Source organism: Anomaloglossus baeobatrachus, chromosome 5 (assembly GCF_048569485.1).
Source record: "Anomaloglossus baeobatrachus isolate aAnoBae1 chromosome 5, aAnoBae1.hap1, whole genome shotgun sequence".
Taxonomy (NCBI): domain Eukaryota; kingdom Metazoa; phylum Chordata; class Amphibia; order Anura; family Aromobatidae; genus Anomaloglossus; species Anomaloglossus baeobatrachus.
Window position 1 is genome coordinate 204681848 of NC_134357.1, and position 24209 is coordinate 204706056.

The 24209-nt window shown below is 47.5% G+C and overlaps 1 protein-coding gene across 2 annotated transcripts in view; it reads right to left on the reverse strand.

Moving 5' to 3' along the window:
* KAT6B (lysine acetyltransferase 6B) overlaps nt 1-24209 on the reverse strand; it is a 745545-nt gene that overhangs the window by 351063 nt on the left and 370273 nt on the right. Inside the window, exon 7 of one of the 2 annotated variants that reach the window (XM_075349101.1) lies at nt 16427-16482. In XM_075349101.1, coding sequence (XP_075205216.1) covers nt 16427-16482 — 56 coding nt within the window. Of the gene's footprint in view, nt 1-15568; nt 16483-24209 lie in introns of both variants that reach the window. The other variant, XM_075349100.1, reaches the window with a different exon arrangement.

A 24209-nucleotide genomic window follows, 5' to 3' on the forward strand; every position in this document is an offset into this window, starting at 1 on the left:
AGCTGCGGTAAGCTGTAACCAGGGTAAACATCGGGTAACCAAGAAGCCCTTTCCATGGCTACCCGATATTTACCTTCGTTACCAGCGTCCGCCGCTCTCGCTGCCAGTGCCGGCTCCCTGCTCTCTGCACATGTAGCTGCAGTACACATCGGGTAATTAACCCGATGTGCACTGTAGCTAGGAGTGCAGGGAGCCAGCGCTAAGCAGTGTGCGCGGCTCCCAGCTCTCTGCACATGTAGCACAGTGACGCGTGTCATTCTGATCGCTGCTGTGTCTGCTGTGTTTGACAGCTAAGCAGCGATTATAACAGCGACTTAAAAGGTCGCTGTTGCGTCACAGAAAATGGTGACGTAACAGCGACGTCATTGTCGCTATGTGTGAACCCAGCTTTAGGCTGTGTTCACACTGGGCGTTTTTATAGCATTTTTTAGCTACAGATTTGCCTTGGTTTTATGCAAATCCATGTTAATAAAACACTGCTTTTTACAGTCCCAGCAAAGTCTATGAGATTTCTGAAATCTCATGCACACACACAAAATCATGTCCAGGATTTTTTTTCTGACAGTTTTGTGAATCACCTTCGGTTTTGCTGCATTCTGAAAAGAATGAACATGTCAATTCTTTTCAGCGCTTTTGCTATGGTTATTCACCCTAGTGACCGGTGGACTCGCAGATACTCTGGATCGGCGGGTATAACCCAGTTAATAAATAACCCGGTTCAGGCCTGAAATTGATCCAGGGTATCTATCCGGCACTTAAAAATGGTGGTGGAAAGGATAGGGGGCTTGGAGCAGGCGCGCTCTTTTTACCGAATCACTGGCGCGGCTGTACGCTCCTGCGGCTCCTTCACTTCCCAGCCCGCTCATTACCTTCATTACATATTCACTGCTTTCATCTCTGATTGGTTGCAGTCAGACGCGCCCCAGCCTGTGTCGGGTCTAACTGCGACCAATCACAGACCCAGTCTGCGGGTCTATTGTACAGAGAATGAATGAGCCGCGCGTTCAGTGGTGACCTCATTCAAGCTATTTATTATATAGCTGTGACCGAAAATCACCTGAATAAAGTGACTGGTGATCACACGGTTCATTCATTCTCTGGAGCTCACAGCGGGCAGTCATATTCAATGGCTGCTCGCTGTGATCTTCAGATGCGGCAGAGTTGAATTGTCATGGGACCTCATGTGGATTAAGTCGGACCTGCAGGGGTCTGATTATCGGGTTAATAAAGTGGTGAAAGAGGGGGCTTTTTCTATTCTATTTCAAATAAAGGATTTTTTCAGTGTTTGTGTTATTTCTTTTTACTTATTACAGATTGGTGATGGGGGTGTCTAACAGACGCCTGGCATTACCAATCTAGGACGTAGTCGCAGCTATAAGCTGTGGTTAACCCCTAATATTACACCGATTGCCACGACACCAGGGCAATTGGGAAGAGCCTGGTAAAGTGCTGGGACTGTCGCATCTAATGGATGCAACAATCCTGGGCAGTTGCAGGCTGTTATTTTTAGGCTGGATCTCCCCAGCCTGAGAATACCTACCCCATCTGTGAGCTTTATCTTGGCTGGGTATCAAATTTTGTGGGGACCGCACGATGTTTTTTTTTTTCCATTATTTATTTAAATAATTAAAAAAACAGCATGGAGTCCCTCTTATTTTGATACACAGCCAAGATAAGCACATGGCTGGGGGCTGCAGCCTGTATCTGTGCAAGGTATCATAATATGGGTGGACACTACGTCAAATGTTTTATTTATTTTTTTATTGTACAATAGAGCCGTAGACTGGGTCTGTGATTGGCTGCAGTCAGACACTCTCACACAGGCTGGGGGTGTGTCTGACTGCAACAAATCACAGACTCCAGTGGTGGGAAGCAGTGAATATGCATGAGGCTAATGAGTGGCACCGGAAGTAGGAGGAGCCGTGGGAGTAGGTACGATTGAGCCTAGAATGTATGGGTTTGTGTCGCCCAGGGTTATGGGGTACTCGGTCCCGGGCGGTGTATAACTGGGGAATGTCACTTTGGTGGCCGTTGCCCGGTACCGTGCCCTGGGTGCTTTTTGAAAAGGGGAATATTTAAAGGGGATTAGAATAATGTTCACACATGACGCCACTTGCGATGTTGCGGCTATGTAGAGAGAGCTGCTGCTGCACAGTTTCTGCTACTGGGGCTGGTGTTAGTGGCAACCTGGATGTTAGACCCTCCGCAAGCAGGGCCGGGACCCAGAGGGTAGGTGATGGGACAGGTGTCGGAAGAAGGTAGGCCACACACGAGGGTTTCAGTGCAACTGGTTCTTTACTCACTTTCTGGTGGTAACTGGTCATCCGAGGCCGGCTGATTTCACCTTCAGGTCCCCTTAGTCCCAGTGCCTGTTTAGTAACTTGGTGGCTTCTTCCCCTGCACCTGTCTTTTGTTTGGTCGGTCCCCGTGGCGTAGAGTAGCTGTTGGTCCCCTCTTGGTTGTCTTCTACAGTAGTCCGTATGACGGTAGTGTAAACCCTGTTGGGTTGGAGTCTCTGGTCCTGTCCCCGATTTTCCCGTTGCTACTGAGTCCCGAACTTCAAGGTCAGTGAGGTCTACCTGGATCTTTTGCCTGACCTAAGGTCCTGTACCCCGTTGGTGCGTAGTTCCAGGAGTACTCCACCGGCAACTAACCGTCTGGGCCCTCAGGTCACTCTTCACTCCTGTCAGTCCGTCTGTTCATATTCACTGTCACTGCTAGACTCCCTTCTTTGTTCCTGTCTGACTGTGCACTGTCTGCCCCTCATACCTGGTCAACTAGTGGACTGGACTGGCTCCACCTCTAGGCGGCCAGCTATTGGTCCAGCCCTAGCCTGGTCCCATTCTATGGGGGATGTTGGGGAAAACAGGGATTTTCTGGAGTGTCTGTGTGTTACCGGCACTGGTCTTCTGGGTCCCTAGGGGGTAGGCCCTGCATCATGGAGGGAATGCAGTACCTTGTAGCTCCCTGATGGCTTCAGGGGCGCTACAGGTTCCTTCCAGGTTAGTGGTTGTGACCAGCTGGGTTAGTGGGCGTGACCAGCTGGGTTAGTGAGCTTGGCGATGTTTTCTCCCTTCCACTACAATCATGCTCGACCCCCCTGCCCCACATGTGTTAGAGGCCTGTTGAATAACGTCATACCTGGAAGGAGCCCATACACTCTAGCATCTACCGAGCAGGTACAGGGACGCCGTAGACTGGTATAGGGCACTTGCCTTACTTTTTTTTTTTTTTTTAACTACCAGAGTGCCGGATCCAGGTCAATCTTGCCCCGGCCCAGCACTTGGGTACTTTTGAACCCCTGCTGGTCTGGACATCACAGAAGTGCAAAAAATGCCACACAAAAAACGCACCAAAAACTACACCAAAACCGCAGATGACTCCTAGGAGACATCCTGCCACAAGATGAAGTTTTAGTCAGGAAAAAAAACACTGCAAAAACGCCCTCTGTGAACATAGCCTAAGGCGGGCTTTGCACGTTGCGACATCGCAAGCCGATGCTGCGATGTCGCACGCGATAGTCCCCGCCCCCGTCGCAGGTACGATATCTTGTGATAGTTTGCATAGCGAAAATTATCGCTATGCCAGCTTCACATGCACTCACCTGCCCTGCAACCGTCGGGGGCGGGTCGTGCGGCGTCATAGCGACGTCACACGGCAGGCGGCCAATAGCGGCAGAGGGGCGGAGATGAGCAGGATGTAAACATCCCGCCCACCTCCTTCCTTCCGTAGAGCCGCCGGCGGCAGGTAAGGTGAAGTTCCTCGCTCCTGCGGCGTAACACACAGCGATGTGTGCTGCCGCAGGAACGAGGAACAGCATCGTACCTGTCGCGGCAGCATAATTATGGAAAAGTCGGAGCCTGCACGGATGATACGATAACGACGCTTTTGCGCTCGTTAATCGTATCATCTCGAATTTACACACAACGATGTCGAAAGTGACGCCGGATGTGCGTCACTTTCGATTTGACCCCACCGACATCGCACGTGCGATGTTGCAACGTGCAAAGCCGCCCTAAGGCTATGTCTGCACTTTGCGTCGAGGTAGTTGCAGTTCTAAACGCATCCTCTGGCAGAAATTGCTTTTGCCAAAGTTGCTTTTGACCATTGAAACGCAAAAAATACGCGTGCGTATTGACCGCGTTTTAAGCGCTTTTTACATGCTTTTCCATTGCGTCAAGACAGATGCATTTTGAACATAAAGACACTGCTAAATAAAGTTTAAACAGTCAAACACTATGAAAAAAGGGGAAAAAAAAGAAAACAAATATAATTATTTAAATCATAACGAAAATAGTTATATTTAATATAATTATAGCGGTTTTATACTATTTATGGTTAAAATAACAATACATTAATATTTTTCATTCATTTAATTGTCGGACTATGTGTGTGTGTAAAAGGACATATCATTCCATTATTTTGATGTCATAAACGCATGCGTTTATGTAGTCCAAAACGCATGCTTTCAGCAGCTAAAAAGCACGTAAAACGCTGAAATTTTGATGTTTCTTGCTTTTTACAACTTCTCATTGACTTCAATGTTAGCAAAATGCAGACCAAATGGCAAAAACAATTGACATGCTGCTTGTTTGAACGCTGAGTTTTTGCCCAAAAATATGCAAATTAAACGCAGCGCTTTGAACAGCAAAGTGCGCACAAGAAATCCCCATTTCCCATAGACTTTGCTGGAGAATCAAAACGCATGCATTTTGGCATGAAAACGCTGCAGTTCAAAATGCTGCTGAAATGCAGGTAAAAACGCAAAGTGCGGACATAGCCTGAAAGGTTCTCCTCCAGGGTTGCCCTATAATTAGCTTAACCTATCTTCTCATCAACTCTGACCAGATTCTCCACAGCATGATGTGGCCACCACTATGTTTGAGGGACATTAGACTACAGGGGCTAAATAAAAATAAACATCACAATTTTCAAATTTAGGATTTTTAACTATTTAGAAAATAATATATAATGTCATTTAGACTCACAAATACCTGCTACTTCGTGTTGGTTTATCACATAAAATCCCAATAAAATACATTTTAGTTGAGTGCAAGGAGCCAGCGCTAAGCAGTGTGCGCGGCTCCCTGCTCTCTGCACATGTACAGCGACGCGTGTCTGACAGCTAAGCAGCGTTCATAACAGCGACTTACAAGGTCGCTGTTGCGTCACAGAAAAAGGTGACGTAACAGCGACGTCGCTGTCGCTATGTGTGAACCCAGCTTTACACTTAGGGTACCTTCACACTTTAGCGATGCAGCAGCGATCCGACCAGCGATCTGACCTGGTCAGGATCGCTGCTGCATCGCTACATGGTCGCTGGTGAGCTGTCAAACAGGCAGATCTCACCAGCGACCAGTGACCAGCCCCCAGCCAGCAGCGACGTGCAAGCGACGCTGCGCTTGCACTGAGCCGGCATCTGGAAGCTGCGGACACTGGTAACTAAGGTAAACATCGGGTATGGTTACCCGATGTTTACCTTAGTTACCAGCGCACACCGCTTAGCTTAGCGTGTGCAGGGAGCAGGAGCCGGCACTGGCAGCGTGAGAGCTGCGGAGGCTGGTAACGAAGGTAAATATCGGGTAACCACCTTGGTTACCTGATGTTTAGCTTGGTTACAGCTTACCATAGGCTGTCAGACGCCGGCTCCTGCTCCCTTTACATTCAGGATTGTTGCTCTCTCACTGTCACACACAGCGATGTGTGCTTATCAGCAAAAACGAACCAGGGCTGTGTGTAACGAGCAGCGATCTCACAGCAGGGGCCAGATCGCTGCTCAGTGTCACACACAGCGAGATCGCTAATGAGGTCACAAAAACCGTGACTCAGCAGCGATCTCAGTAGCGATCTCGCTGTGTGTGAAGTACCCCTTAGAAGGAAGAGCAGAGCTAAACCATTAGGCAGGTGCTTGTTGACTTCTAGCTGATACTAGAACCAGTCAACAATATGCCTAGAGAATGGCACATTATCTTCTGACAAAGCTGCCTAAAGGCTCAGTGACACACAACGACTTACCAGCGATCCCGAAAACGATGCGACCTGATAGGGATCGCTGGGAGGTCGCAGGTGAGATGTCACAGTCAGATCTTACCAGCAATGCAGGAACAATACAGGTCGCAGTAGCGACCTGTATAACGATCTCAGCAGTCACTGTGACCCTGTCACACAGTGTCAAACACAGCGATGTGTCCTGCCCAGGAGGACATCGCCTTTGAAGAAAATGGCCTGGACCATTCTGCAACGACTAGAGATCTCACAGCAGGGGCCTGATCGCTGGTAGATGTCACACATAACGAGATCGCTAACGGGATCGCTACTGCGTCACAGAAACCGTGACTCAGCTGCGATCTCGCTAGCGATCTCGTTATGTGTGACAGTACCTTAAGGGCCGTCACACACGACTTACCAGCGATCCCGAAAACGATGCGACCTGATAGGGATCGCTGGGAGGTTGCAGATGAGCTGTCACACAGTCAGATCTTACCAGCGATGCAGGAACAATACAGGTCGCAGCAGCGACCTGTATAACGATCTCAGCAGTCACTGTGACCCTGTCACACAGTGTCAAACATCGCCTTTGAAGAAAATGGCCTGGACCATTCTGCAACGACTAGAGATCTGACAGCAGGGGTCTGATCGCTGTGGTAGGTGTCACACATAACAAAATCGCTAACGGGATCGCTACTGCGTCACGGAAACCGTGACTCAGCTGCGATCTCGCTAGCGATCTCGTTATGTGTGATGGTACCTTAAAAGTGCATTTTCACCATATAATGATCACAATAATCCTAAAGTCTTAACAGACTGCTGATCACTCAATAAAAGAGCAAAAAACTTATTTATGGGGTGGAATGATCTTTTGGTTTTCTTAAAAGGTTATCGCTCTTTGCAGCGCATTGCCCTGTGTAAAGAGGACCTGTGCTAGTAAGAACAATGGCAGCCCATGTGCACAGAGCGATCTATTAGTGATCATTGTGTGTATATATTAAATGTGGCCTCTGCTTGTTTCAACACCTACATGTTTACCTTCAAACTATTTTTCTATCTACATCTTAACAAGGTTAAAGTAAAAATTTGTACCATTTGTTAGCTATGTTTTATGATGGCATGAACAAAATCTAATTGTAAAGTTAATCACATAAAAATGTTATTGCAGTGAAGTAATTATCTGCAAGGAAAAGGGTTAAAGGGAGCAATATTTATTTAAAGAAGAAGCCTTGGCAAACACTAATTTTCCTTCCAAAGTTATACTTACTTAAAGAGAACCAACCAGCAGAATTTGGCTACATAAAGTAAAGCCAGTGCCACACTGGTGCTGGGAAGCTGAATGCAATGATACCTTTCATTCACTGATTTCATGCTTGATTGCTGAAAAATCTTTAAGCCAAGTTTCTGAAATGCACTGCACGTTTGATTGGCGTGTGTATCTGGGAGGGACTACGTGGGTTGGGTCTTGTGTTCTTCATCTGCCCCGTATGTTGGCCTGCCTTTTATCCCCCGTTGCCACCTTATAATTTATATCTGCTGCGTGTGCAGTAGTATTGTGAAGTATTTAAGGAACTCTTCATTAAAATGACATTGGAGTTAGCCTTTGCACATAGCGCTATCTGCGGCACCATCTTATTGAAGATGGTCTCCTCCTGCTTCCTATGCTGTTGCCGAGGGTGGCACATGCGTCCTTGCATCATTTTCCCTCTTCAAGACCACAGGAGTGCGCGTAGTCACAAAAGAAGAAGAGCCGGCTTAGCAGCAGCAGATCACTGCATGCAAAGCAGGCAGGAAGGTTGGAATCAAGCCACCCTTGGCAACAGTATTGGAAACGTAGGAAGCAGAAGGAGACTGTCTTCAATAAGATGGCGCCAGCGATAGCACTATGCGCAGGCGCTGACTCCAATGCCATCTTAGTGAACAGTTGATGAAATTTCCCATTGCTACCAGATGCCAGACCTAAATGAAAAGGCAGCGACGGGGGAATAAAGGTCAGCATACAGGGGCGGATAAAGAGCACAAAACTCGACTCACATAGTCCCACCCCGATGCACATGCCAATCAAATGAGCAGTGCATTTCTGGGACTTAAATTTAATGATTTTTCAGCAATGAAGCATGGAATCTGTCAATTAAAGGTATCATTACATTCAGCTTCCTAGCGTCAGTGTGGCACTGGCTTTACTTCATATAGCAAAATTCTGCTGGTTGGTTCCCTTTAAGCCTAAGATAATGGAGAATCTATAGGACATTATTCAGCTGAGTTAAACTGTGGGGAGCAAGTGGAGCTCCAAAAAGTAGGTGAATTTTAATTTAAGCAAAATACCATTCAACATTTACTAAAAATCATATAATACAATTCTACATACTTTGCTTCTATAGACTTCATACTGAAAGAGAATCTCTCAGCAGGATTTTGCTACCTCAACTGAGAGTACAATAATGTAGGGAAAGAGACCCTAATTCCAGTGATGTATCACTTAGTTTAATGGGTGCAGAAGCAGTGACAATGAGAATTATTAGATGTAGCATGTAGCAGAGCTCAGAATGCTAACTCCACTCACACCACATTTTCTATTGACAGGAAGCTGCTAATTAATACTGGGGGGGACTGAACCTGGTCATATGAGGGAACCTAGTCCACGCAGTGATAATCTCCTGTTGATAAAACACTATGACAGTGGGGGATGTGGACCTACTGTGCCACCTGCCGAATTTGCCATGGAGCGGTGTCACTAAGCAACTAATTGGTTTTCACTAGAGCCTCTGATGGTGAGAATAGGCTTTAGCCGCAGGTAGTCACCAGGTGCCATTCCAGGGCAGTCCCTGGACCTGCAGCAGCTGACCAACAGCTCAAGGCAAGAATACAAAGTACACAGGGCAGAGGAAGAGACAAAGTCAGACAGTGCGAGGTTGGGACAGGCAGCACAGGATAGATATACAAAGCCGAGGTCAGGAGAGGAGAGTTCTGGGTAAATGTGTAGACATGCCGGTTAGAGAACAGGAGAGACAAAACAGTAATGCAATCAGAGCACAAGACACTGACTAACTTGGCCTTAAGCTTAGGCCAGGTGTGGATGGAGGAGCTGCCTATATTAAACCCACTTCTGGCAGAGGATAGGTAAGAGCAGCAACGCTAGCAAGAGACAGTTTATTATACGCATGCAGAGTCTGACCATGCCTCTATACAAGGTGGAGGCTCTCCAGCAACAGGAGAATGTGGCAGTACTGGATGTGTTGCCAACTGACACTGGGAGGAGTGTGCCACCCCCGTGCCAGCAGCTGGCGCTGCTCGGATCTGGACCTCCTAAGGGGGGTGGCTCAAGGGTCTCCGGACCCGAGGGTCTCGCGGGCACGCCGAATAAATAGGGGGGACGTAGATGTACGGGTTAGGCCGTATTAAGTTTGTGACGCCACCCTCGGTGTAGGGTGAGTTGGAACACCACCGCTGCTGCTATGGGGCACCCGGGGGAGATGTAGTGGCAGCTAGATGTTAACCCCTCCGTGGGTAGGGATGGTTGCCCCAGGACGCAGTGTCTTCGTGCAGGGTATAGCGACGGCAAGGGGATGTTGATTACTCACAGTCAAGGAATCACACGAGTCTTTGGTAAACCAAGGTGCTGGTGGCCGGCGCCGCGGCCAGTTGCATTCGGATCCCCCACCTGGGCTGGTGGTCTCTATCCTTTTCCTCTGCACTGACTTTGTGTAAGGTGGACTTCCTAGTCTGGAACTCAGGAGTCCGTTCCCGGCTGGATGTGGCCTAAAGAGCCATGCCCGCAGACGCTAGCCCGTGGGATCTATGTGCCCTGGCGGTGACCTCCTATCCCTATCAGTGGGCTGTTGTCTTCTATGAGGGACTTTGGGTGGGACAGAACCTCTAGTCCTGGCCTCAATCGGTTAATTAACCAGGCCGCTGGTTTCCGGTCATGGCTTCAGGGTCCGAGTACCCCCCTTTGTGCTCCGGTTTCTGGGTCGGTTCCCCGTGTCGGTACTGGCGGGCTACAACCCTGTCCCGGTCCACCTCGGTTCTGCCGAGCCGTCTTCCCGTCTCCTGCTGACGGAGACCACCGTCTGCCACCTAGCCAAAGGCACCAGGGCTCCTACCCTGGCACCGTTCAACTTGAACCTCCTCTGCTGGAGCTACACCTAGCTCCAGCCCACACTCCTCTCAACTTGAACTACAATCTTAATCTCACTAGAACTGCTTTTTTTCCCACCCTGAGCTGTCTAGACCCCTGGGTGGGCGTGTCCAACCGCCTGGCTCCACCCACTGGTGTGTCTATCTTTCCCTAGGGGGGGTGACTAGGGTTTCAGGTCGGCTGTGTATTTCCTAGGTGAGGGATGGTGTTATGCGGGGAACTATTTGTGACTACCTGGTTTTGCCAGGGCGTCACAAGGAGCAAAACTGAGCCCGCAGTGAGTAGGGTGGCACTTACCAGCATGAAACATTCATTGTTTTGAAACTATAGTATATAGCCTAATGAGGCACACATCACTGAAATCTGTGTCCCAGCCCCTACCTCATGCTGTCCTCAGTTTACATAGCAAAAACCTTCTGAAAGATTACCTTTAAAGCCTAATTTACACGCAGCGACATCGCTAACGAGATATCGCTGGGGTCACAGTATTCATGACGCACATCTGGCCTCGTTAGCGACGTTGTTGCGTGTGACACCTACGAGCGACCGCTAACGATCAAAAATACTCACCTAATCGTTGATCGTTGACACGCCATTCATTTTCAAAATATCGTTGCTCTTTCAGGACGCAGGTTGTTCCTCGTTCCTGATGCAGCAAACATCTCTATGTGTGACACCCTGGGAATGACGAACAACAGCGTTCCTGCATCCTCCGGCAATGAGGTGGGAGTGACGTGAATGCGGCTGCTCTACGCCCCTCCACTTCAATTGGTGGCCCGCTGAGTGACGTTGCTGTCACGCCGAACGAAGCGCCCCCTTAAAAAAGAGGTAATTCAGCGGCCACAGCGACGTCGTTAGGAAGGTAAGTATGTGTGACGCGTACTGGTGATATTGTTCTCCACAGGCAGCGATTTGCGCGTGACGCACAAACGACGGGGGCAGGTGCTTTCGCTAGCGACATCGCTAGCGCTGTCGCTGCGTGTAAAGCGGCCTTAACTGTCATTTTACTTTTTATTGCTAATAAGATAGATTACAAAGTTCTTATTGTCATGCCTTCTATTGATTTTTTTAAAAAAAAGTAAAAAAATTGGACGGTTACTCTGATTTCTTCCACTAAATACAATTATCCCCTGCCCAGAGGACAGATGACATATTTATGAATGCCTCTGGGATCCCTGTGACTCTAAGAACAGAGGTCCCAAAGTCTGTTGTGTGCAAATATAGTATTGTGCATGCATGACCATCGCTGCATTCACATCTATTAGACTGATAAATATAGCTGTTCCATTCCTGTGGAGAAGTGATATATTTAAAATTTACAGAATATGCTAAAATAAAATGAAGACATTATATTGTATTATCTCATCAGCAGTATGTACATGCAGCTCAGAGCCATTTGCACATGAAGTCCATGCAGCTCTACTGTACATATGGTACCTGAACGCCTACAGTGGTGAATAACTCCAGAATTCCACGTTTGTTGAGGTATCACAAAAATCGGAGCTCCAGTATGGTCCCATAGAAGCAGATGGTGTATTTATTATGACTGTACAATTTGCAGCTTGTACATAAATATAGTCATATGAATTAGCAAGTAATAGTAAAAGAACAGAAGAAATCTACACAAAAATGCATATTTTTGTAAGGGACACAAAATTAGAGATGATGTTCTACTGAAATGGAGTGTAAAATCGCCAAAGAATGGATGCAACAGGGCGCAGAATGAGAGGATTAAGAGCGGAGTAGGGGACAAAGCGACAGAGCTGACATAAATGGACAGCCCGAGTTTGGGATGAAGTCGGCTGGAACAGCCATGCCAAAAAGCCAGATGCAGTTGACATACGGAGTCTACAAGGAAGCTGTGTTAAAAGTAGTAAGATATGTGGAAATAGAGAAATTAACATGTTCAGAGTAAGTAATACTGGAAAGTGCAAAGTGGATGAAACAAAGGTTAGTTTTTCAAAAAACGTTTGTGAGAAGGATGAAACAGCAGGGATATCATACGAATACTTTCAGCAGGATGTTTCTACGGGACACTACTACTACTATCATATAAAATAACCAAAGGATGAAACTGCCGCAATGATTTAGTATCACTGGAAAAAACTGAAGGGAGATCCTAACATGATAGTATTTATGCATGTGAAATTCATGTGAACAAAGAGTTGATTGATTATCAGCCCTTGCAGGCAGTAGAGCACATTTTGTTATCTACCTGTATACATATTAGTTTATAACAGCCCTATAACATGCAAGTGTGACAAACAATGCCCTGTTTACATCACTTTGGGGCCATATGTTTGATGGATCATTTGTACACCCCCAAAACATTACAAGGCAAACATAATCCAGAAAGGCACTTAATGTCTGTATCAAAAAAAGAAAATTCATTCACAGAAATGTGCTGGTTGTTTCTCCAGCATGTATTAATATAAGAATTACAAATGAATTACTGAGACAAAATCACAACATTGTTTGTTTCAGTAATTAATTTGTCATTTTGCCTGAAGAAGGGGCCATTGGGCTCTTAAAGCTTGCTAATATCATTTTTCTGGTTAGTTGATTTTTTCTGGCTAACACGGTACCACAATATTATCTTGTATTATACATCATTAAAATAAGAAGAATGTATAACCAAGCTTTACTTAGAAGCCCCCAGGAGAAAACATGGAGTATGTGTCTTCACTGGATGAGCCATTGTGCGGGGGTACACATGACATGACACCTGCAGCCCTGCTTCTTTAGAAACAAGAAGAGCCCAGCTTCCAAGTAGACAGGCATGTTGGTCTCAATCATTGGTCTCTTGCCTACTTCGTGGACAATGTGTGACCACTAGTGATAGGCGGACCTGGACTGTAAAAATCTGGATCCACGTGGATTCAAAAATATCCGGGTGCTGGCCTCAGGCCCGGAGTGGTCAGGGAAATCCAGCTAATGATCCAGGTCCGGCACTCAAGTAATACAAAAAGTGAAGAAAAAATAAATAAAAAAAATAGTAAAGCAAGCGGCGCTTCATACTTACTGAGCCTCTGTCGCGGCTGTCACCGCAGCCGCCCATTCACTTTTGGGGCCACTCATTAGGCTCATGCATATGCACTGCTTTCCCCACCATCAGCATCTGTGATTGCTTGTAGTCAGAGGTACCCCCACCATGAGTGACAGCCTGATATCGTACAGTAAAAATAAATAAATAAAAAAAATTGGCGTAGGGTCCCCTCATCTTGATACCAGCACAGATAATGCATATGGCTAATGGCTGCAGCCCCCAGCCATGCAATTATCTTGGCTGTGTATCAAAATAAGAGGAACCGCATGCAGCTTCTTTTTTTTTTTTAATTATTTAAATAAATAATTTAAAAACACAGCATGTGGTCCCCCTAATTTTGATACCCAGCTATGATAATGCCCGATAGATGGGGGCTGGTATTCTCAGGCTGTGGAAATCCATGGTTATTGGGAGCCCCCAGCCTAAAAATATCAGCCTGCAGCTACCCAGCATTGTCGCATCCATTAGATGTGACAATCCCAGCCCTAATGCGACTCTTACTGATTGACCTGGTGCGGTGGCAATAAGGGTAATAAGGGGTTAGTCATAACCCACAGCTGCAATTAAACCCTAGATTAGTAATTGCATGCATCTATGAGACCCCCCCATTATTAATCTGTAAGTGAAAGTAAATAAACACAAAAAACCCTTTATTTGAAATAAAAGACAAAAAAACACCCTCTTTCACCACTCTATTAAAATCCAAAACACCCTTGAGGTCCGATCTAATCCACACGAGGTCCCACGGCGATTCCAGCTCTGCTACATTACTAATGGTACACCACTCATTTTCTTTGCCAAGAGATGCAGATTTGTTGCTGAAATTTTTACATGCAGTAGTGATGAATTTTTTTGGCAAGTGTAGATTGGATGCAGGAATATGATGTAAACATTTCAGCACCAAATCTGCATCTCTTGGTAAAAAAAATGCAGTTTTCTGCCAGGAGATGAAGGTCTGTGAACTCAGTGAGAGTTAATTAAGGTCATCAGGGTTCAGGTTATCTGTGATCACAGGTATAAGACCGTAGGAATCTCCAACTGTGACCGCAACTAACCTGAGTGACCTCATCGCTAATCGCTTGGTCAGTCATGATGCATGATTGCACGCTGTGCCTTCAGTAATGTAGCAGAGCTGGAATCATCGTGGATTACTTTGGATCTGCATGTTTGGAGGTTAAAAAAAGGGGTGAAAGAGGGTGTTTTTTTGTCTTTTATTTCAACTAAAGGATTTTTTTGGTGTTTGTGTTTATTTACTTTCACTTATTCACTTACAGATTAGTAATGGGGAGTCTCATAGACCCTCCCCATTACTAATGTAGTGCTTAGTGGTAGCTGTGAGCTGCGTTTAACCCCTTATTACCCCAATTGCAACCACACCAGGGCAATCGGGAAGAGTCAGGTAAAGTGCTGGGCTTGTCACATCTAATGGATGAGACAATCCTGGGCGTCTGCTATTTTTAGGCTGGGGGGCTGCCAATAACCATGGGTTTTCTCAGCCTGAGAATACCAGCCCCCAGCTGTTAGGCTTTATCGTGGCTGGGTAACACAATTGGGGGGGACCGTAGGCTAATAATTAAATAATTAAAAAAAAAACCATGTGGTTCCTCCTATTTTGATACACGGCCAAGATCAGCCCTCTGCTGGGGGCTGCAGCCTGTAACCGTATGTTTTATCTGTGATGGGTATCAATATGGGGGGACCCTACACCAATTTATTTATTTATTTTTATACTATGATAGACGCACATAGCATCTGAGATTGGAAGCAGTCAGCTGACACGCTGACACTCAGGGTGGGGGCTTATCTGACTGCAATCAATCACAGATGCCGGTGGGTGGAGAAAGCAGTGAATATGTATGAGCCTAATGAGTTTTCCTAGAAGTGAATGGGTGGCCGTGGAAGGAGTTACAGCAGCGCTGGAGACTCGGTAAGTATAGCACACCTGCTCCTATCCTGCTATCCTTTCTACCACCATTTTTAATTGCTGGATTCTGGTGACTATAGACTTTTATGGGGACCGGCGTCCAGCCAGATATCCGGAATCAATTCCGGGTCGGAATTGGATTTTTTTAAAATCCAGTTAGGTCCGTCCTTCCCGGTTATCTGCGAGTCCGCCCATCACTAGTGCCCACTAACATAGCATTGCTGGGAGATGGTTACAAATACCTAAATATACTGACAATGTGCTGGAGACACATTCACTTTAATAGAGACCACATGTGCTGCCCATCGGTCATTTTTAATCTGTTTAATCATGATGGATTTTACAAGAACATACAAAGCTTTGTGGCAAGATCTTAAAGGGTACAAGCAAATATATCTAGAAATATTAGAAGTTTTAAAACACAGACTAAAAAAAAACGGGCTATGCAAAGGTTTCTAATGCCTGTGCTTACCATCATCCTGGGTGGGCTTAGTCTTGCTGTCTGCCAGATTGCGCTTTTCTGGTGGTCTGTTTGTTGACCCTATGGCTCCTGCTTTATATTTTAACCTGCCTATTGTCCTGTGCTTTATAAGGAACGATGAACGCTTGAACTGAGCCAATGCTTTTAAAGCTCGACTGCGGGATACTGCCCAGCCAGATAGGTTAGGGTGGGGGAGTAGAAGTCTACTCCTAGACTCCCTCTTGCCAAAATAGTGGGTGGAAGGGTAAAGTCTGCCTTTACGGCGAATATGTTTTGGAGGTGCATAGCTAGGGTGGCCTTTTTGACGTGGCTGGCCCTGGGTGGCATAGATGTGGGACAGCCCATCAAAGAGCCCCTTCAGTTGACTGTTACTGGGGAGGCTTCTGAGGGAAGGGGCACTGGAATGACTTGATGAACTCTGTGGGGAATTGGATGTGGTAGAATTGCTGGATTTCTGTGAGCCGGGGCTGTAGCCTGATATGGGGGTGATATGTGAAAGAGAAGAAGAAGCAGGTTGGGAAGGCTGAGAGGGACAGTTTAACTTGTCTGTAGCGCCCGTGTCATTACGTTTTTTTCTAGGTCGGTAGTGTACAGAGAAGTCTACAATTTGCCTGCGAAATCTGCGTCCCTCAGGAGATGGAGTGAAAAACTTAGTGAGGCCATCAATTAGACCTTTGGTTTTCTTGTTAACTTTGAAAGGAGAGCAAGTTGTGGTAAAAGTGGAGCTGATGAAATGAGGGCCAAGCCGAGTGCGGTCAGTCGCAGCAAGACTGCAGATGGGGTCCTTCATAGATGCAGCATGACCAGATGGTAGTGTGGTGGTACATATTTTAGTTTTTTGACTCCTACCAGATGGCCCTCTTCCTGGGAAAGAATTCAGAGGAGCGTCATCATTGGACATACACCTGCAAGAAGCATAAAGAAGAAAAAACATTTGTAATCACAACAAAATTAACTCAATGATTTGTAAAGGCATTTGTAAACTTAACAAATTAAATGTGCTTAGCCACAAATATGTAATACAGCTCAGTGCTGGAAGTCTAAAAGAGATCAAAAGAGAAACTGGATATCTTTCAGAAGGTATTCATGCTTTAACAGGATAGTAGTATATTGTACAGTGTTTCACCAAATTTCAGTTCTAGATGAGAATGGTCTACTCTGTGTCAATGTGAACGTTGTCTCAACCTGAGCAAATAGCATTTTCTCTGCTCCATACTGCAATAGCACGAACAACAATAATGTTCATTGTAGGGAAATAATATACTTTTAATCACTTTGCAGCTCAGTTGCATCTATATATTTGTCTTCTCTTCATTGCGGGCAGCAGAGTCATGTGAGGTCCAGTCTCACTTCCAGGTCAGTATATGTTCTCCAGGTAGACAGGAGATCAGTCTCTGACATCCTGAGACCTATGGGAACATCACTTAGATTAAATCCCTCCTGGCATCTCTCAGACTCCCTTTTCCTCCACTCTACCTGTTCATCTAAATTATCCCAATGAAGTTGAAAATATAACTTCTCCTTTATTTGAGAGTGGTGATCCAATAGATCCACATGACGATTACTTGCAATTACAAAGGTCACACTGACAATTTAGACATGCTGTGTGCAGAATACCTGTGTATTTCTATGAGAACAAGCTTCATTTTTGTCTCCCACACGGCCTGCTTCGAAAAATAGACAGGAGAAACTTATCACACTCAGGAGGAAGAAGAGGGAGGCTGAAGCTCCATCTCATAGAACACATTGACTCACTATAGTAAAAGGATGTCATTTGTTTGATAAAAAAAAATGGTCCATTTTATCACTCACTGTGAGCTGAATCCAGTTTTCATACATGTTTAGACTGTCAGTTTTTCCTACACCAAAAAATGTTTTTTAATATTCCACGATTTTCCTACCTATAATAATAATAATAATATATATTTTTATTTATACATATTAAACAGTTAAAAAAACAGGCAGGAGTCAAATGACATTCGAATGCTATCACTGTTTACGGTATATTTTTGTGTGTGGATTATCTACCTTAAAAAAAGCAAAATAAAACCAATATGAATTATATATTTATAATTTTATTTATTAATTTATATAGCGCCATTAATTCCACAGTGCTATACATACATCAGCAACACTGTCCCCATCGGGGCTCACAATCTAAATTGTAAATCTAAATAAAAAACCAAGACACATCCATAGACTATAATGCGTAACATGGATAAAACACATGTAAAACACTGATTCTTGAATGAGACTGAATCCCATAAATTACTCTGATTTTGTGGTAAGAGGACAGTAGTTTTATTTCACTGATCCATCACCGCTTCAATTAGACAGGACTCCGCACAAATGCAGTGTAATAAGAATCCGCTCCCTATCAGAAATGGCACGTCAACTAAAACAGGTATACATGAAGCATTGACAACATTTTTTTCCTTTAAAGGGAACCTGTCATCAGAAATTTCGCCCAAAAGCTAAAAGATTCCCCCTCTGCAGCTCCTGGGCTGCATTCTAGGAAGGTCCCTGTTATTATTGTGCCCCATGTGAGACCAAAATAAAGCCTTTATAAAGTTCTACCTTTTTGTATGCAGCTTCTGTAAATCCGTCACGGGGGCGGGCTCTCTGCCGTCCGTTATTCTGCCTCCTGGTCCTGTATGCCGCCCCCATCGCTCCTTTCCATATCTGATGCACCGCCCACTGCTCCAGCCATCCCCGCGCATGCCCAGTGCCAGTCTCACGGGACTGAGCACTGTGACTGCTGGTGACGTGTGCGCAGGCAAGTGATTATGGACGGGACTGTGACTGTTATCAGCAAGTACCCGGCCATAATCTCGTGAGCGCGCAAACCTCTCCAGCATTCACACTGAGCTCAGTGTAGATGCTAGACTGTATGGGCTGCTTCCAGGGATGACGTCCCTTTGTCATGTGATAGGGGCGTGTTCGAAATACTATCACATGACAAAGGGACGTCATCCCTGGAAGCAGCCCATACAGTCTAGCATCTACACTGAGCTCAGTGTGAATGCTGGAGAGGTTTGCGCGCTCACGAGATTATGGCCGGGTACTTGCTGATAACAGTCACAGTCCCGTCCATAATCACTTGCCTGCGCACACGTCACCAGCAGTCACAGTGCTCAGTCCCGTGAGACTGGCACTGGGCATGCGCGGGGATGGCTGGAGCAGTGGGCGGTGCATCAGATATGGAAAGGAGCGATGGGGGCGGCATACAGGACCAGGAGGCAGAATAACGGACGGCAGAGAGCCCGCCCCCGTGACGGATTTACAGAAGCTGCATACAAAAAGGTAGAACTTTATAAAGGCTTTATTTTGGTCCACATGGGGCACAATAATAACAGGGACCTTCCTAGAATGCAGCCCAGGAGCTGCAGAGGGGGAATCTTTTAGCTTTTGGGCGAAATTTCTGATGACAGGTTCCCTTTAATAACCTATATTGTACTTTAGTGTATAAGAAAAATAACAATAGCTGGAGTGCGATTTCAAGCTTGTATCTGTACTTATCAGTGGCTAGTCCCGGGCGGTACACAGGGACATTTTGCTCAAAGTGTATGCAGGGTGGCCAAAAGGCTACCTATAGTTGATCCAGGCCTCTCTATCAAAACCCCAAGGTTATGTATTGGCATGCATGCGGTGCATAAGCATCCCAAAAATGGTATCAATAGGATGCCTGAATTCATTGACTGTTGGAAGTCTCACTGTATGTCGGCACATTTTCACAACACATCAATTTCACATATTTTAACATAAGACACTGACCTACACTTGCTCAAGCCTTCTTGCCAGGCAATATTAAAAAATCTGTATAATTTTGATCAGCTGTTTGGGCTATACATAAAATGTTTCTATTACACACCTGACCCAGCTCCATATTGTGCTCCCTCATCCCAGTCCACTAGACTCTGTTGTACTCCACGTCAGACTTTGCAGATAGCCTACCAGGCATTTGCCCATGGGAGCATCCGCGCCGTCATATATAAGGCTCACCATAACACACACCTGTGTCTTGGTATTAAGATTTCTGGGTTGCTAGTCTCTGGGTTGTTGTATACACCATCACCTGCTCATCTGCTGTACTGTTGTCTCCTGGAAATCTCCCTCTATCCTACAGTTTCCAGCATCATACTTGCCTTTTGTCTCCTGAACATCTCCCGCCTGCCTACGGTTTCCAGCATCCCGCCCTCCTCCCTTCAGTGTTCCGGACGTCTCACACCTGCCTGTGCTTCCAGCATCCCGCCTGCCTTCAGTCTTCTGCTCGGTGCCAGCCTGCCTGCAGTTTCCAGCATCCAGTCTGCCTGCTAGCTCCTAGACCTTTTCTGCTGGCATGCAGTTTCAGAATTTCACCCTCCTGCCTGCCTGTAGTTTCCAGTATTCTGGCTACCTCTCTACCATTCTCTGGACATCTCCTGTCTACATGCAGTTTCTACTCCCTCAAATGTCCGTGTCCCGCGTGCATCACCTATCTACTGCACCTTGGAAGAGCCACCTCACCTGGGGAGTCTAACAGAATAACAAGACCATGGATCTGATAGGCACAGCAGTAACAACACCACTGCCATGGGATACGGATGAATTGCTTGACCTTATGATGCAACTGGCTGTCAGCCAATGTGAACTTGTCCAGGATGTGCAAAACCTCCTACAGGCTCCTCACCAGCTACTCAACACCTGGCACACCTTACTCAAAAATATTCAGCTTCAGAAATAGTTCCACGTTTTCCCACATCTGAACGATTTAATGGCGATCCTAAAGCGTGCCCTCTGAACTATGTTTGCAGAATTTTTTTCTTAAAGGTGTAAAGTGGCATACATTTGTTATTTATTGTCTGGTGATATTTTTGCATCGGCTGTTATTTTGGTAATGGTATGACCCCATGATGCATTCTCTACCCTCCTTTCTGATTGCATTCCGTTGGATGTTTGACAAACCAGGTCGAGTTCTCTCAGCTGCCAATTCCATACTGTGGCTAAGGCGGGCTTTACACGCTGCGACATACCTAGCAATTGAAAAAAATTGCTAGCGATGTCGAGCGCGATTGCATCCGCCCCCGTCGCACGGCCATATGTGGTGATCGCTGCTGTAGCGAACATTATCGCTACGGCAGCGTCACACGCACATACCTGCTCTGCAACGTCGCTGTGACCGGCGAACCGCTTCCTTTCTAAGGGGGCGGTTCGTTCAGCGTCACACCGACGTCACAGCAGAGTCACTGAACCGCCACCCAATAGAAAAGAAGAGGAGGAGATGAGCGTCCGGAACATGCCGCCCACCTCCTTCCTTCCTCCTTTACCGGTGGACGGAGGTAAGGAGATGTTTGTCGTTCTAGCGGCGTCACACATAGCGATGTGTGCTGCCGCAGGAACGACAAACAACATTGTACCTGCAGCAGCACTGTAACGCCTGGTCCCACCAGACCCCGGGGGGGGGAGCTCTCCCTCACATCTGCCCAGTCCCAGCATGGCTCCCACATGCACTCCTGCCCCCACTCCCAGGCAGAGAAGGCCTTCCACTTACCGGCCCCATGGCTCTGCAGACGTTGCTCCCACTCCAAGGCCTGCTGCAGTTTCCTCCTCACACAGAATTGCTGTAGGTGATTCTAGGCTGCGTGCGAGACCACGCCCCCTTTCTTAAAGTGGCATGCCCCAAATCCTGGAAGTGATCTCAGAGGTCACCTGCTGCCTAATAGGTATTTAAGTTCACTTCCCCCGGCAGCAGGCGCCCGAGCAACGCCTCTATTAGTGCATTGCCAGTGTCCTAATCTGTCTATGCTTTTGTTTATGATCCGTACTTTTGTTACCTGATTCTAATACTGTGTCTCACCGTAGTGCCATCTATACCATTCCGGCTGTGGACGTCACCACCTATTCCTACCGTGGACGTCACCGTGCCATACCTGCCGTGGACACTATCTGTACCGTACCGGCTGTGGACGTCACCACCCATTCCTACCGTGGACGTCACCGTGCCATACCTGCCGTGGACACTACCTGTACCGTACCGGCTGTGGACGTCACCTGCTGTGAAACATCTCCGGTGCCACTTCCGTGTTCCGCCTGCCGCGGACATCGTACCCGAGCCACGCCTGGCCGTACAGAGACTCCTACCTCCGGTCCCTGGCTGCCGTGCATTTAGGCCTTCTGGGGAGGCGCCGCACAGTCCCTGTATAGGGGTTCGCTGCTGGCCGTCTTCTCAGGGGAGTCCGGTGCACGGTCCAGTGGGTCCACCTCCGGACGTTCGCCGCTCCTCGGTGAGCGTAACAGTTTGCTCGGGCCATGGACTCCGCCGGGATCACGGTTAACCCGCTGAATGACCTGCAACAGGAGCTCTCCCGCCAACGTGAGACCCAAGCAAGGTTCGTGGCTTACATAAAGTCTGTGGAATCCCGTCTGGCATCCATGCAAACCTCCGTATCCTCCGACAGCTCCCAGTTGAGTGAACTACTGCAGGAACTGTCCCGCCAGCATGAGGCCCAGAGACGCATGGCTGAAGATATGGCGGCCGTGGATTCCCGTCTAAATGCCCTGCAGAATCCGGCCTCCTCTACAACTCCCGACTCTGCAGGATTATCGACATACATGTCTCCTTCTCGCCTGGCCTCCCCACCCATGTATGGAGGGGATCCCCGTTTGTGTCGCGGTTTCTTAAACCAGTGCTCCCTGCACTTTGAGCTGTCGCCGCTGCAGCAAGCGACCGATCGCTCGAAAATCGCATTTATCATGTCTCATCTGACTGGTCAGGCTCTGGCTTGGATGAATCCGCTCTGGGAAAAGAATGACCCGACCGTCCAAGTCCTGTCCGTCTTTCTGACCACCTTCCGTAAGGTGTTCGATGAGCCAGGCCGTCTCTCATCTACTGCCTCTTCACTCATGAGAATCCACCAGGGGAATCTCACCGTGGGACAGTATGCAATCGAATTCCGCACTCTGTCCTCCGAGCTCAAGTGGAACAATGACGCCTTGGTAGCTGCCTTTTGGGAAGGGTTATCCGGAAAAATCAAGGATGAACTGGCCGGCCGGGATGTACCTACCACCCTGGAAGAGCTGATCTCTCTGGCTACCCGTATTGATCTCCGCTTCCAAGAGCGTGCCAGAGAGGTCACCCGGACAAGAAGAACCCCGCGCCTTGCGCCCACCTTCCAAAGGCCGATGTCACTTCCCTCCACCAGGCCTACTGCTCCGCACGAGCCCATGGAGGTCGACCGCGTCACTGAGTCCAGACTGCGACAGAGGAATCGGAGAATGGCAGGAGAGTGCTTTTACTGCGGAAGTGCCAAACATCTGATTCAGGACTGTCCAGTAAAGCCGGGAAACTACAGAGCCTAGGGTCCATCGGAGAGGCCACCCTAGGTCATGCCAAGTCCTCTCCTTTTCTCCAGGTGCCCGTATTCCTGTCCTGCGGCTCCATCCGGTTGTCAGTACATGCGTTCCTGGATTCTGGCTCCGCCGGGAACTTTATCCAGCAGTCCGTGGTGGATCTACACCAGATTCCCGTCCGATGTCTTGCTACCCCCATCAGTCTGTCTTCCGTGGATGGAAAACCGCTTTCCGAACCCATCCGGTTCATCACAGAGAACTGTACAATGCAAGTGGGGTTGCTACACTCTGAGACAATCGCCTTCCATGTGCTCCCTGGTATGGCACATGCTCTTCTTCTGGGAATACCCTGGCTTCGGTCACACAAGCCTGTGCTCGACTGGGATTCCGGAGACATCCTGCAATGGGGTGCTTCTTGCCACAATCACTGCCTGACACCAGTGCATCCTCCGCACCCACCAGTCAAACCGGTCAACCTTCCCGGGTTACCTCCCGCCTACTGGTCCTTTTCCGATGTCTTTGACAAAAAGGAAGCTGAGACGTTGCCGCCACACAGACCCTACGATTGTCCCATCGACCTGCTCCCAGGTACAACCCCTCCTCGTGGGCGCATCTACCCACTGTCGCGAGAAGAGACCCAAGCCATGTCTGACTATATAAAGGAGAATTTAGCACGAGGCTTCATCCGAAAATCCTCCTCTCCCGCCGGAGCGGGATTCTTCTTTGTGGGAAAAAAGGATGGGGGTCTACGGCCCTGCATTGACTACCGCGGATTGAATAAGATCACGGTGAAAAACAGGTATCCGCTACCCCTTATACCGGAACTGTTTGACCGTTTCCGAGGTGCCAAGATCTTTTCCAAACTAGATCTCCGGGGTGCGTACAATCTGGTTCGCATTCGGTCGGGAGACGAATGGAAGACCGCGTTCAACACTCGTGATGGGCACTATGAATACCGAGTGATGCCCTTCGGGCTCAGTAACGCACCGGCGGTCTTCCAGGAGTTTGTGAACGACGTCTTCCGTGATCTTCTCTACACCTGCGTAGTTGTGTATTTAGATGACATCCTTATTTTCTCTCCGGACTTGCATACCCATCGAAGACATGTCCGTCTGGTCCTGCGGAGATTGAGAGAGAATCGCCTTTACGCCAAACTCGAGAAATGCCTGTTTGAGCAGACCTCGTTACCCTTCCTTGGCCACATAGTCTCGGATACCGGCCTGAAGATGGATCCTGACAAGGTTTCAGCCGTACTGAAATGGCCCCGTCCGGAAGGGTTGAAGGCTATCCAGCGATTCCTGGG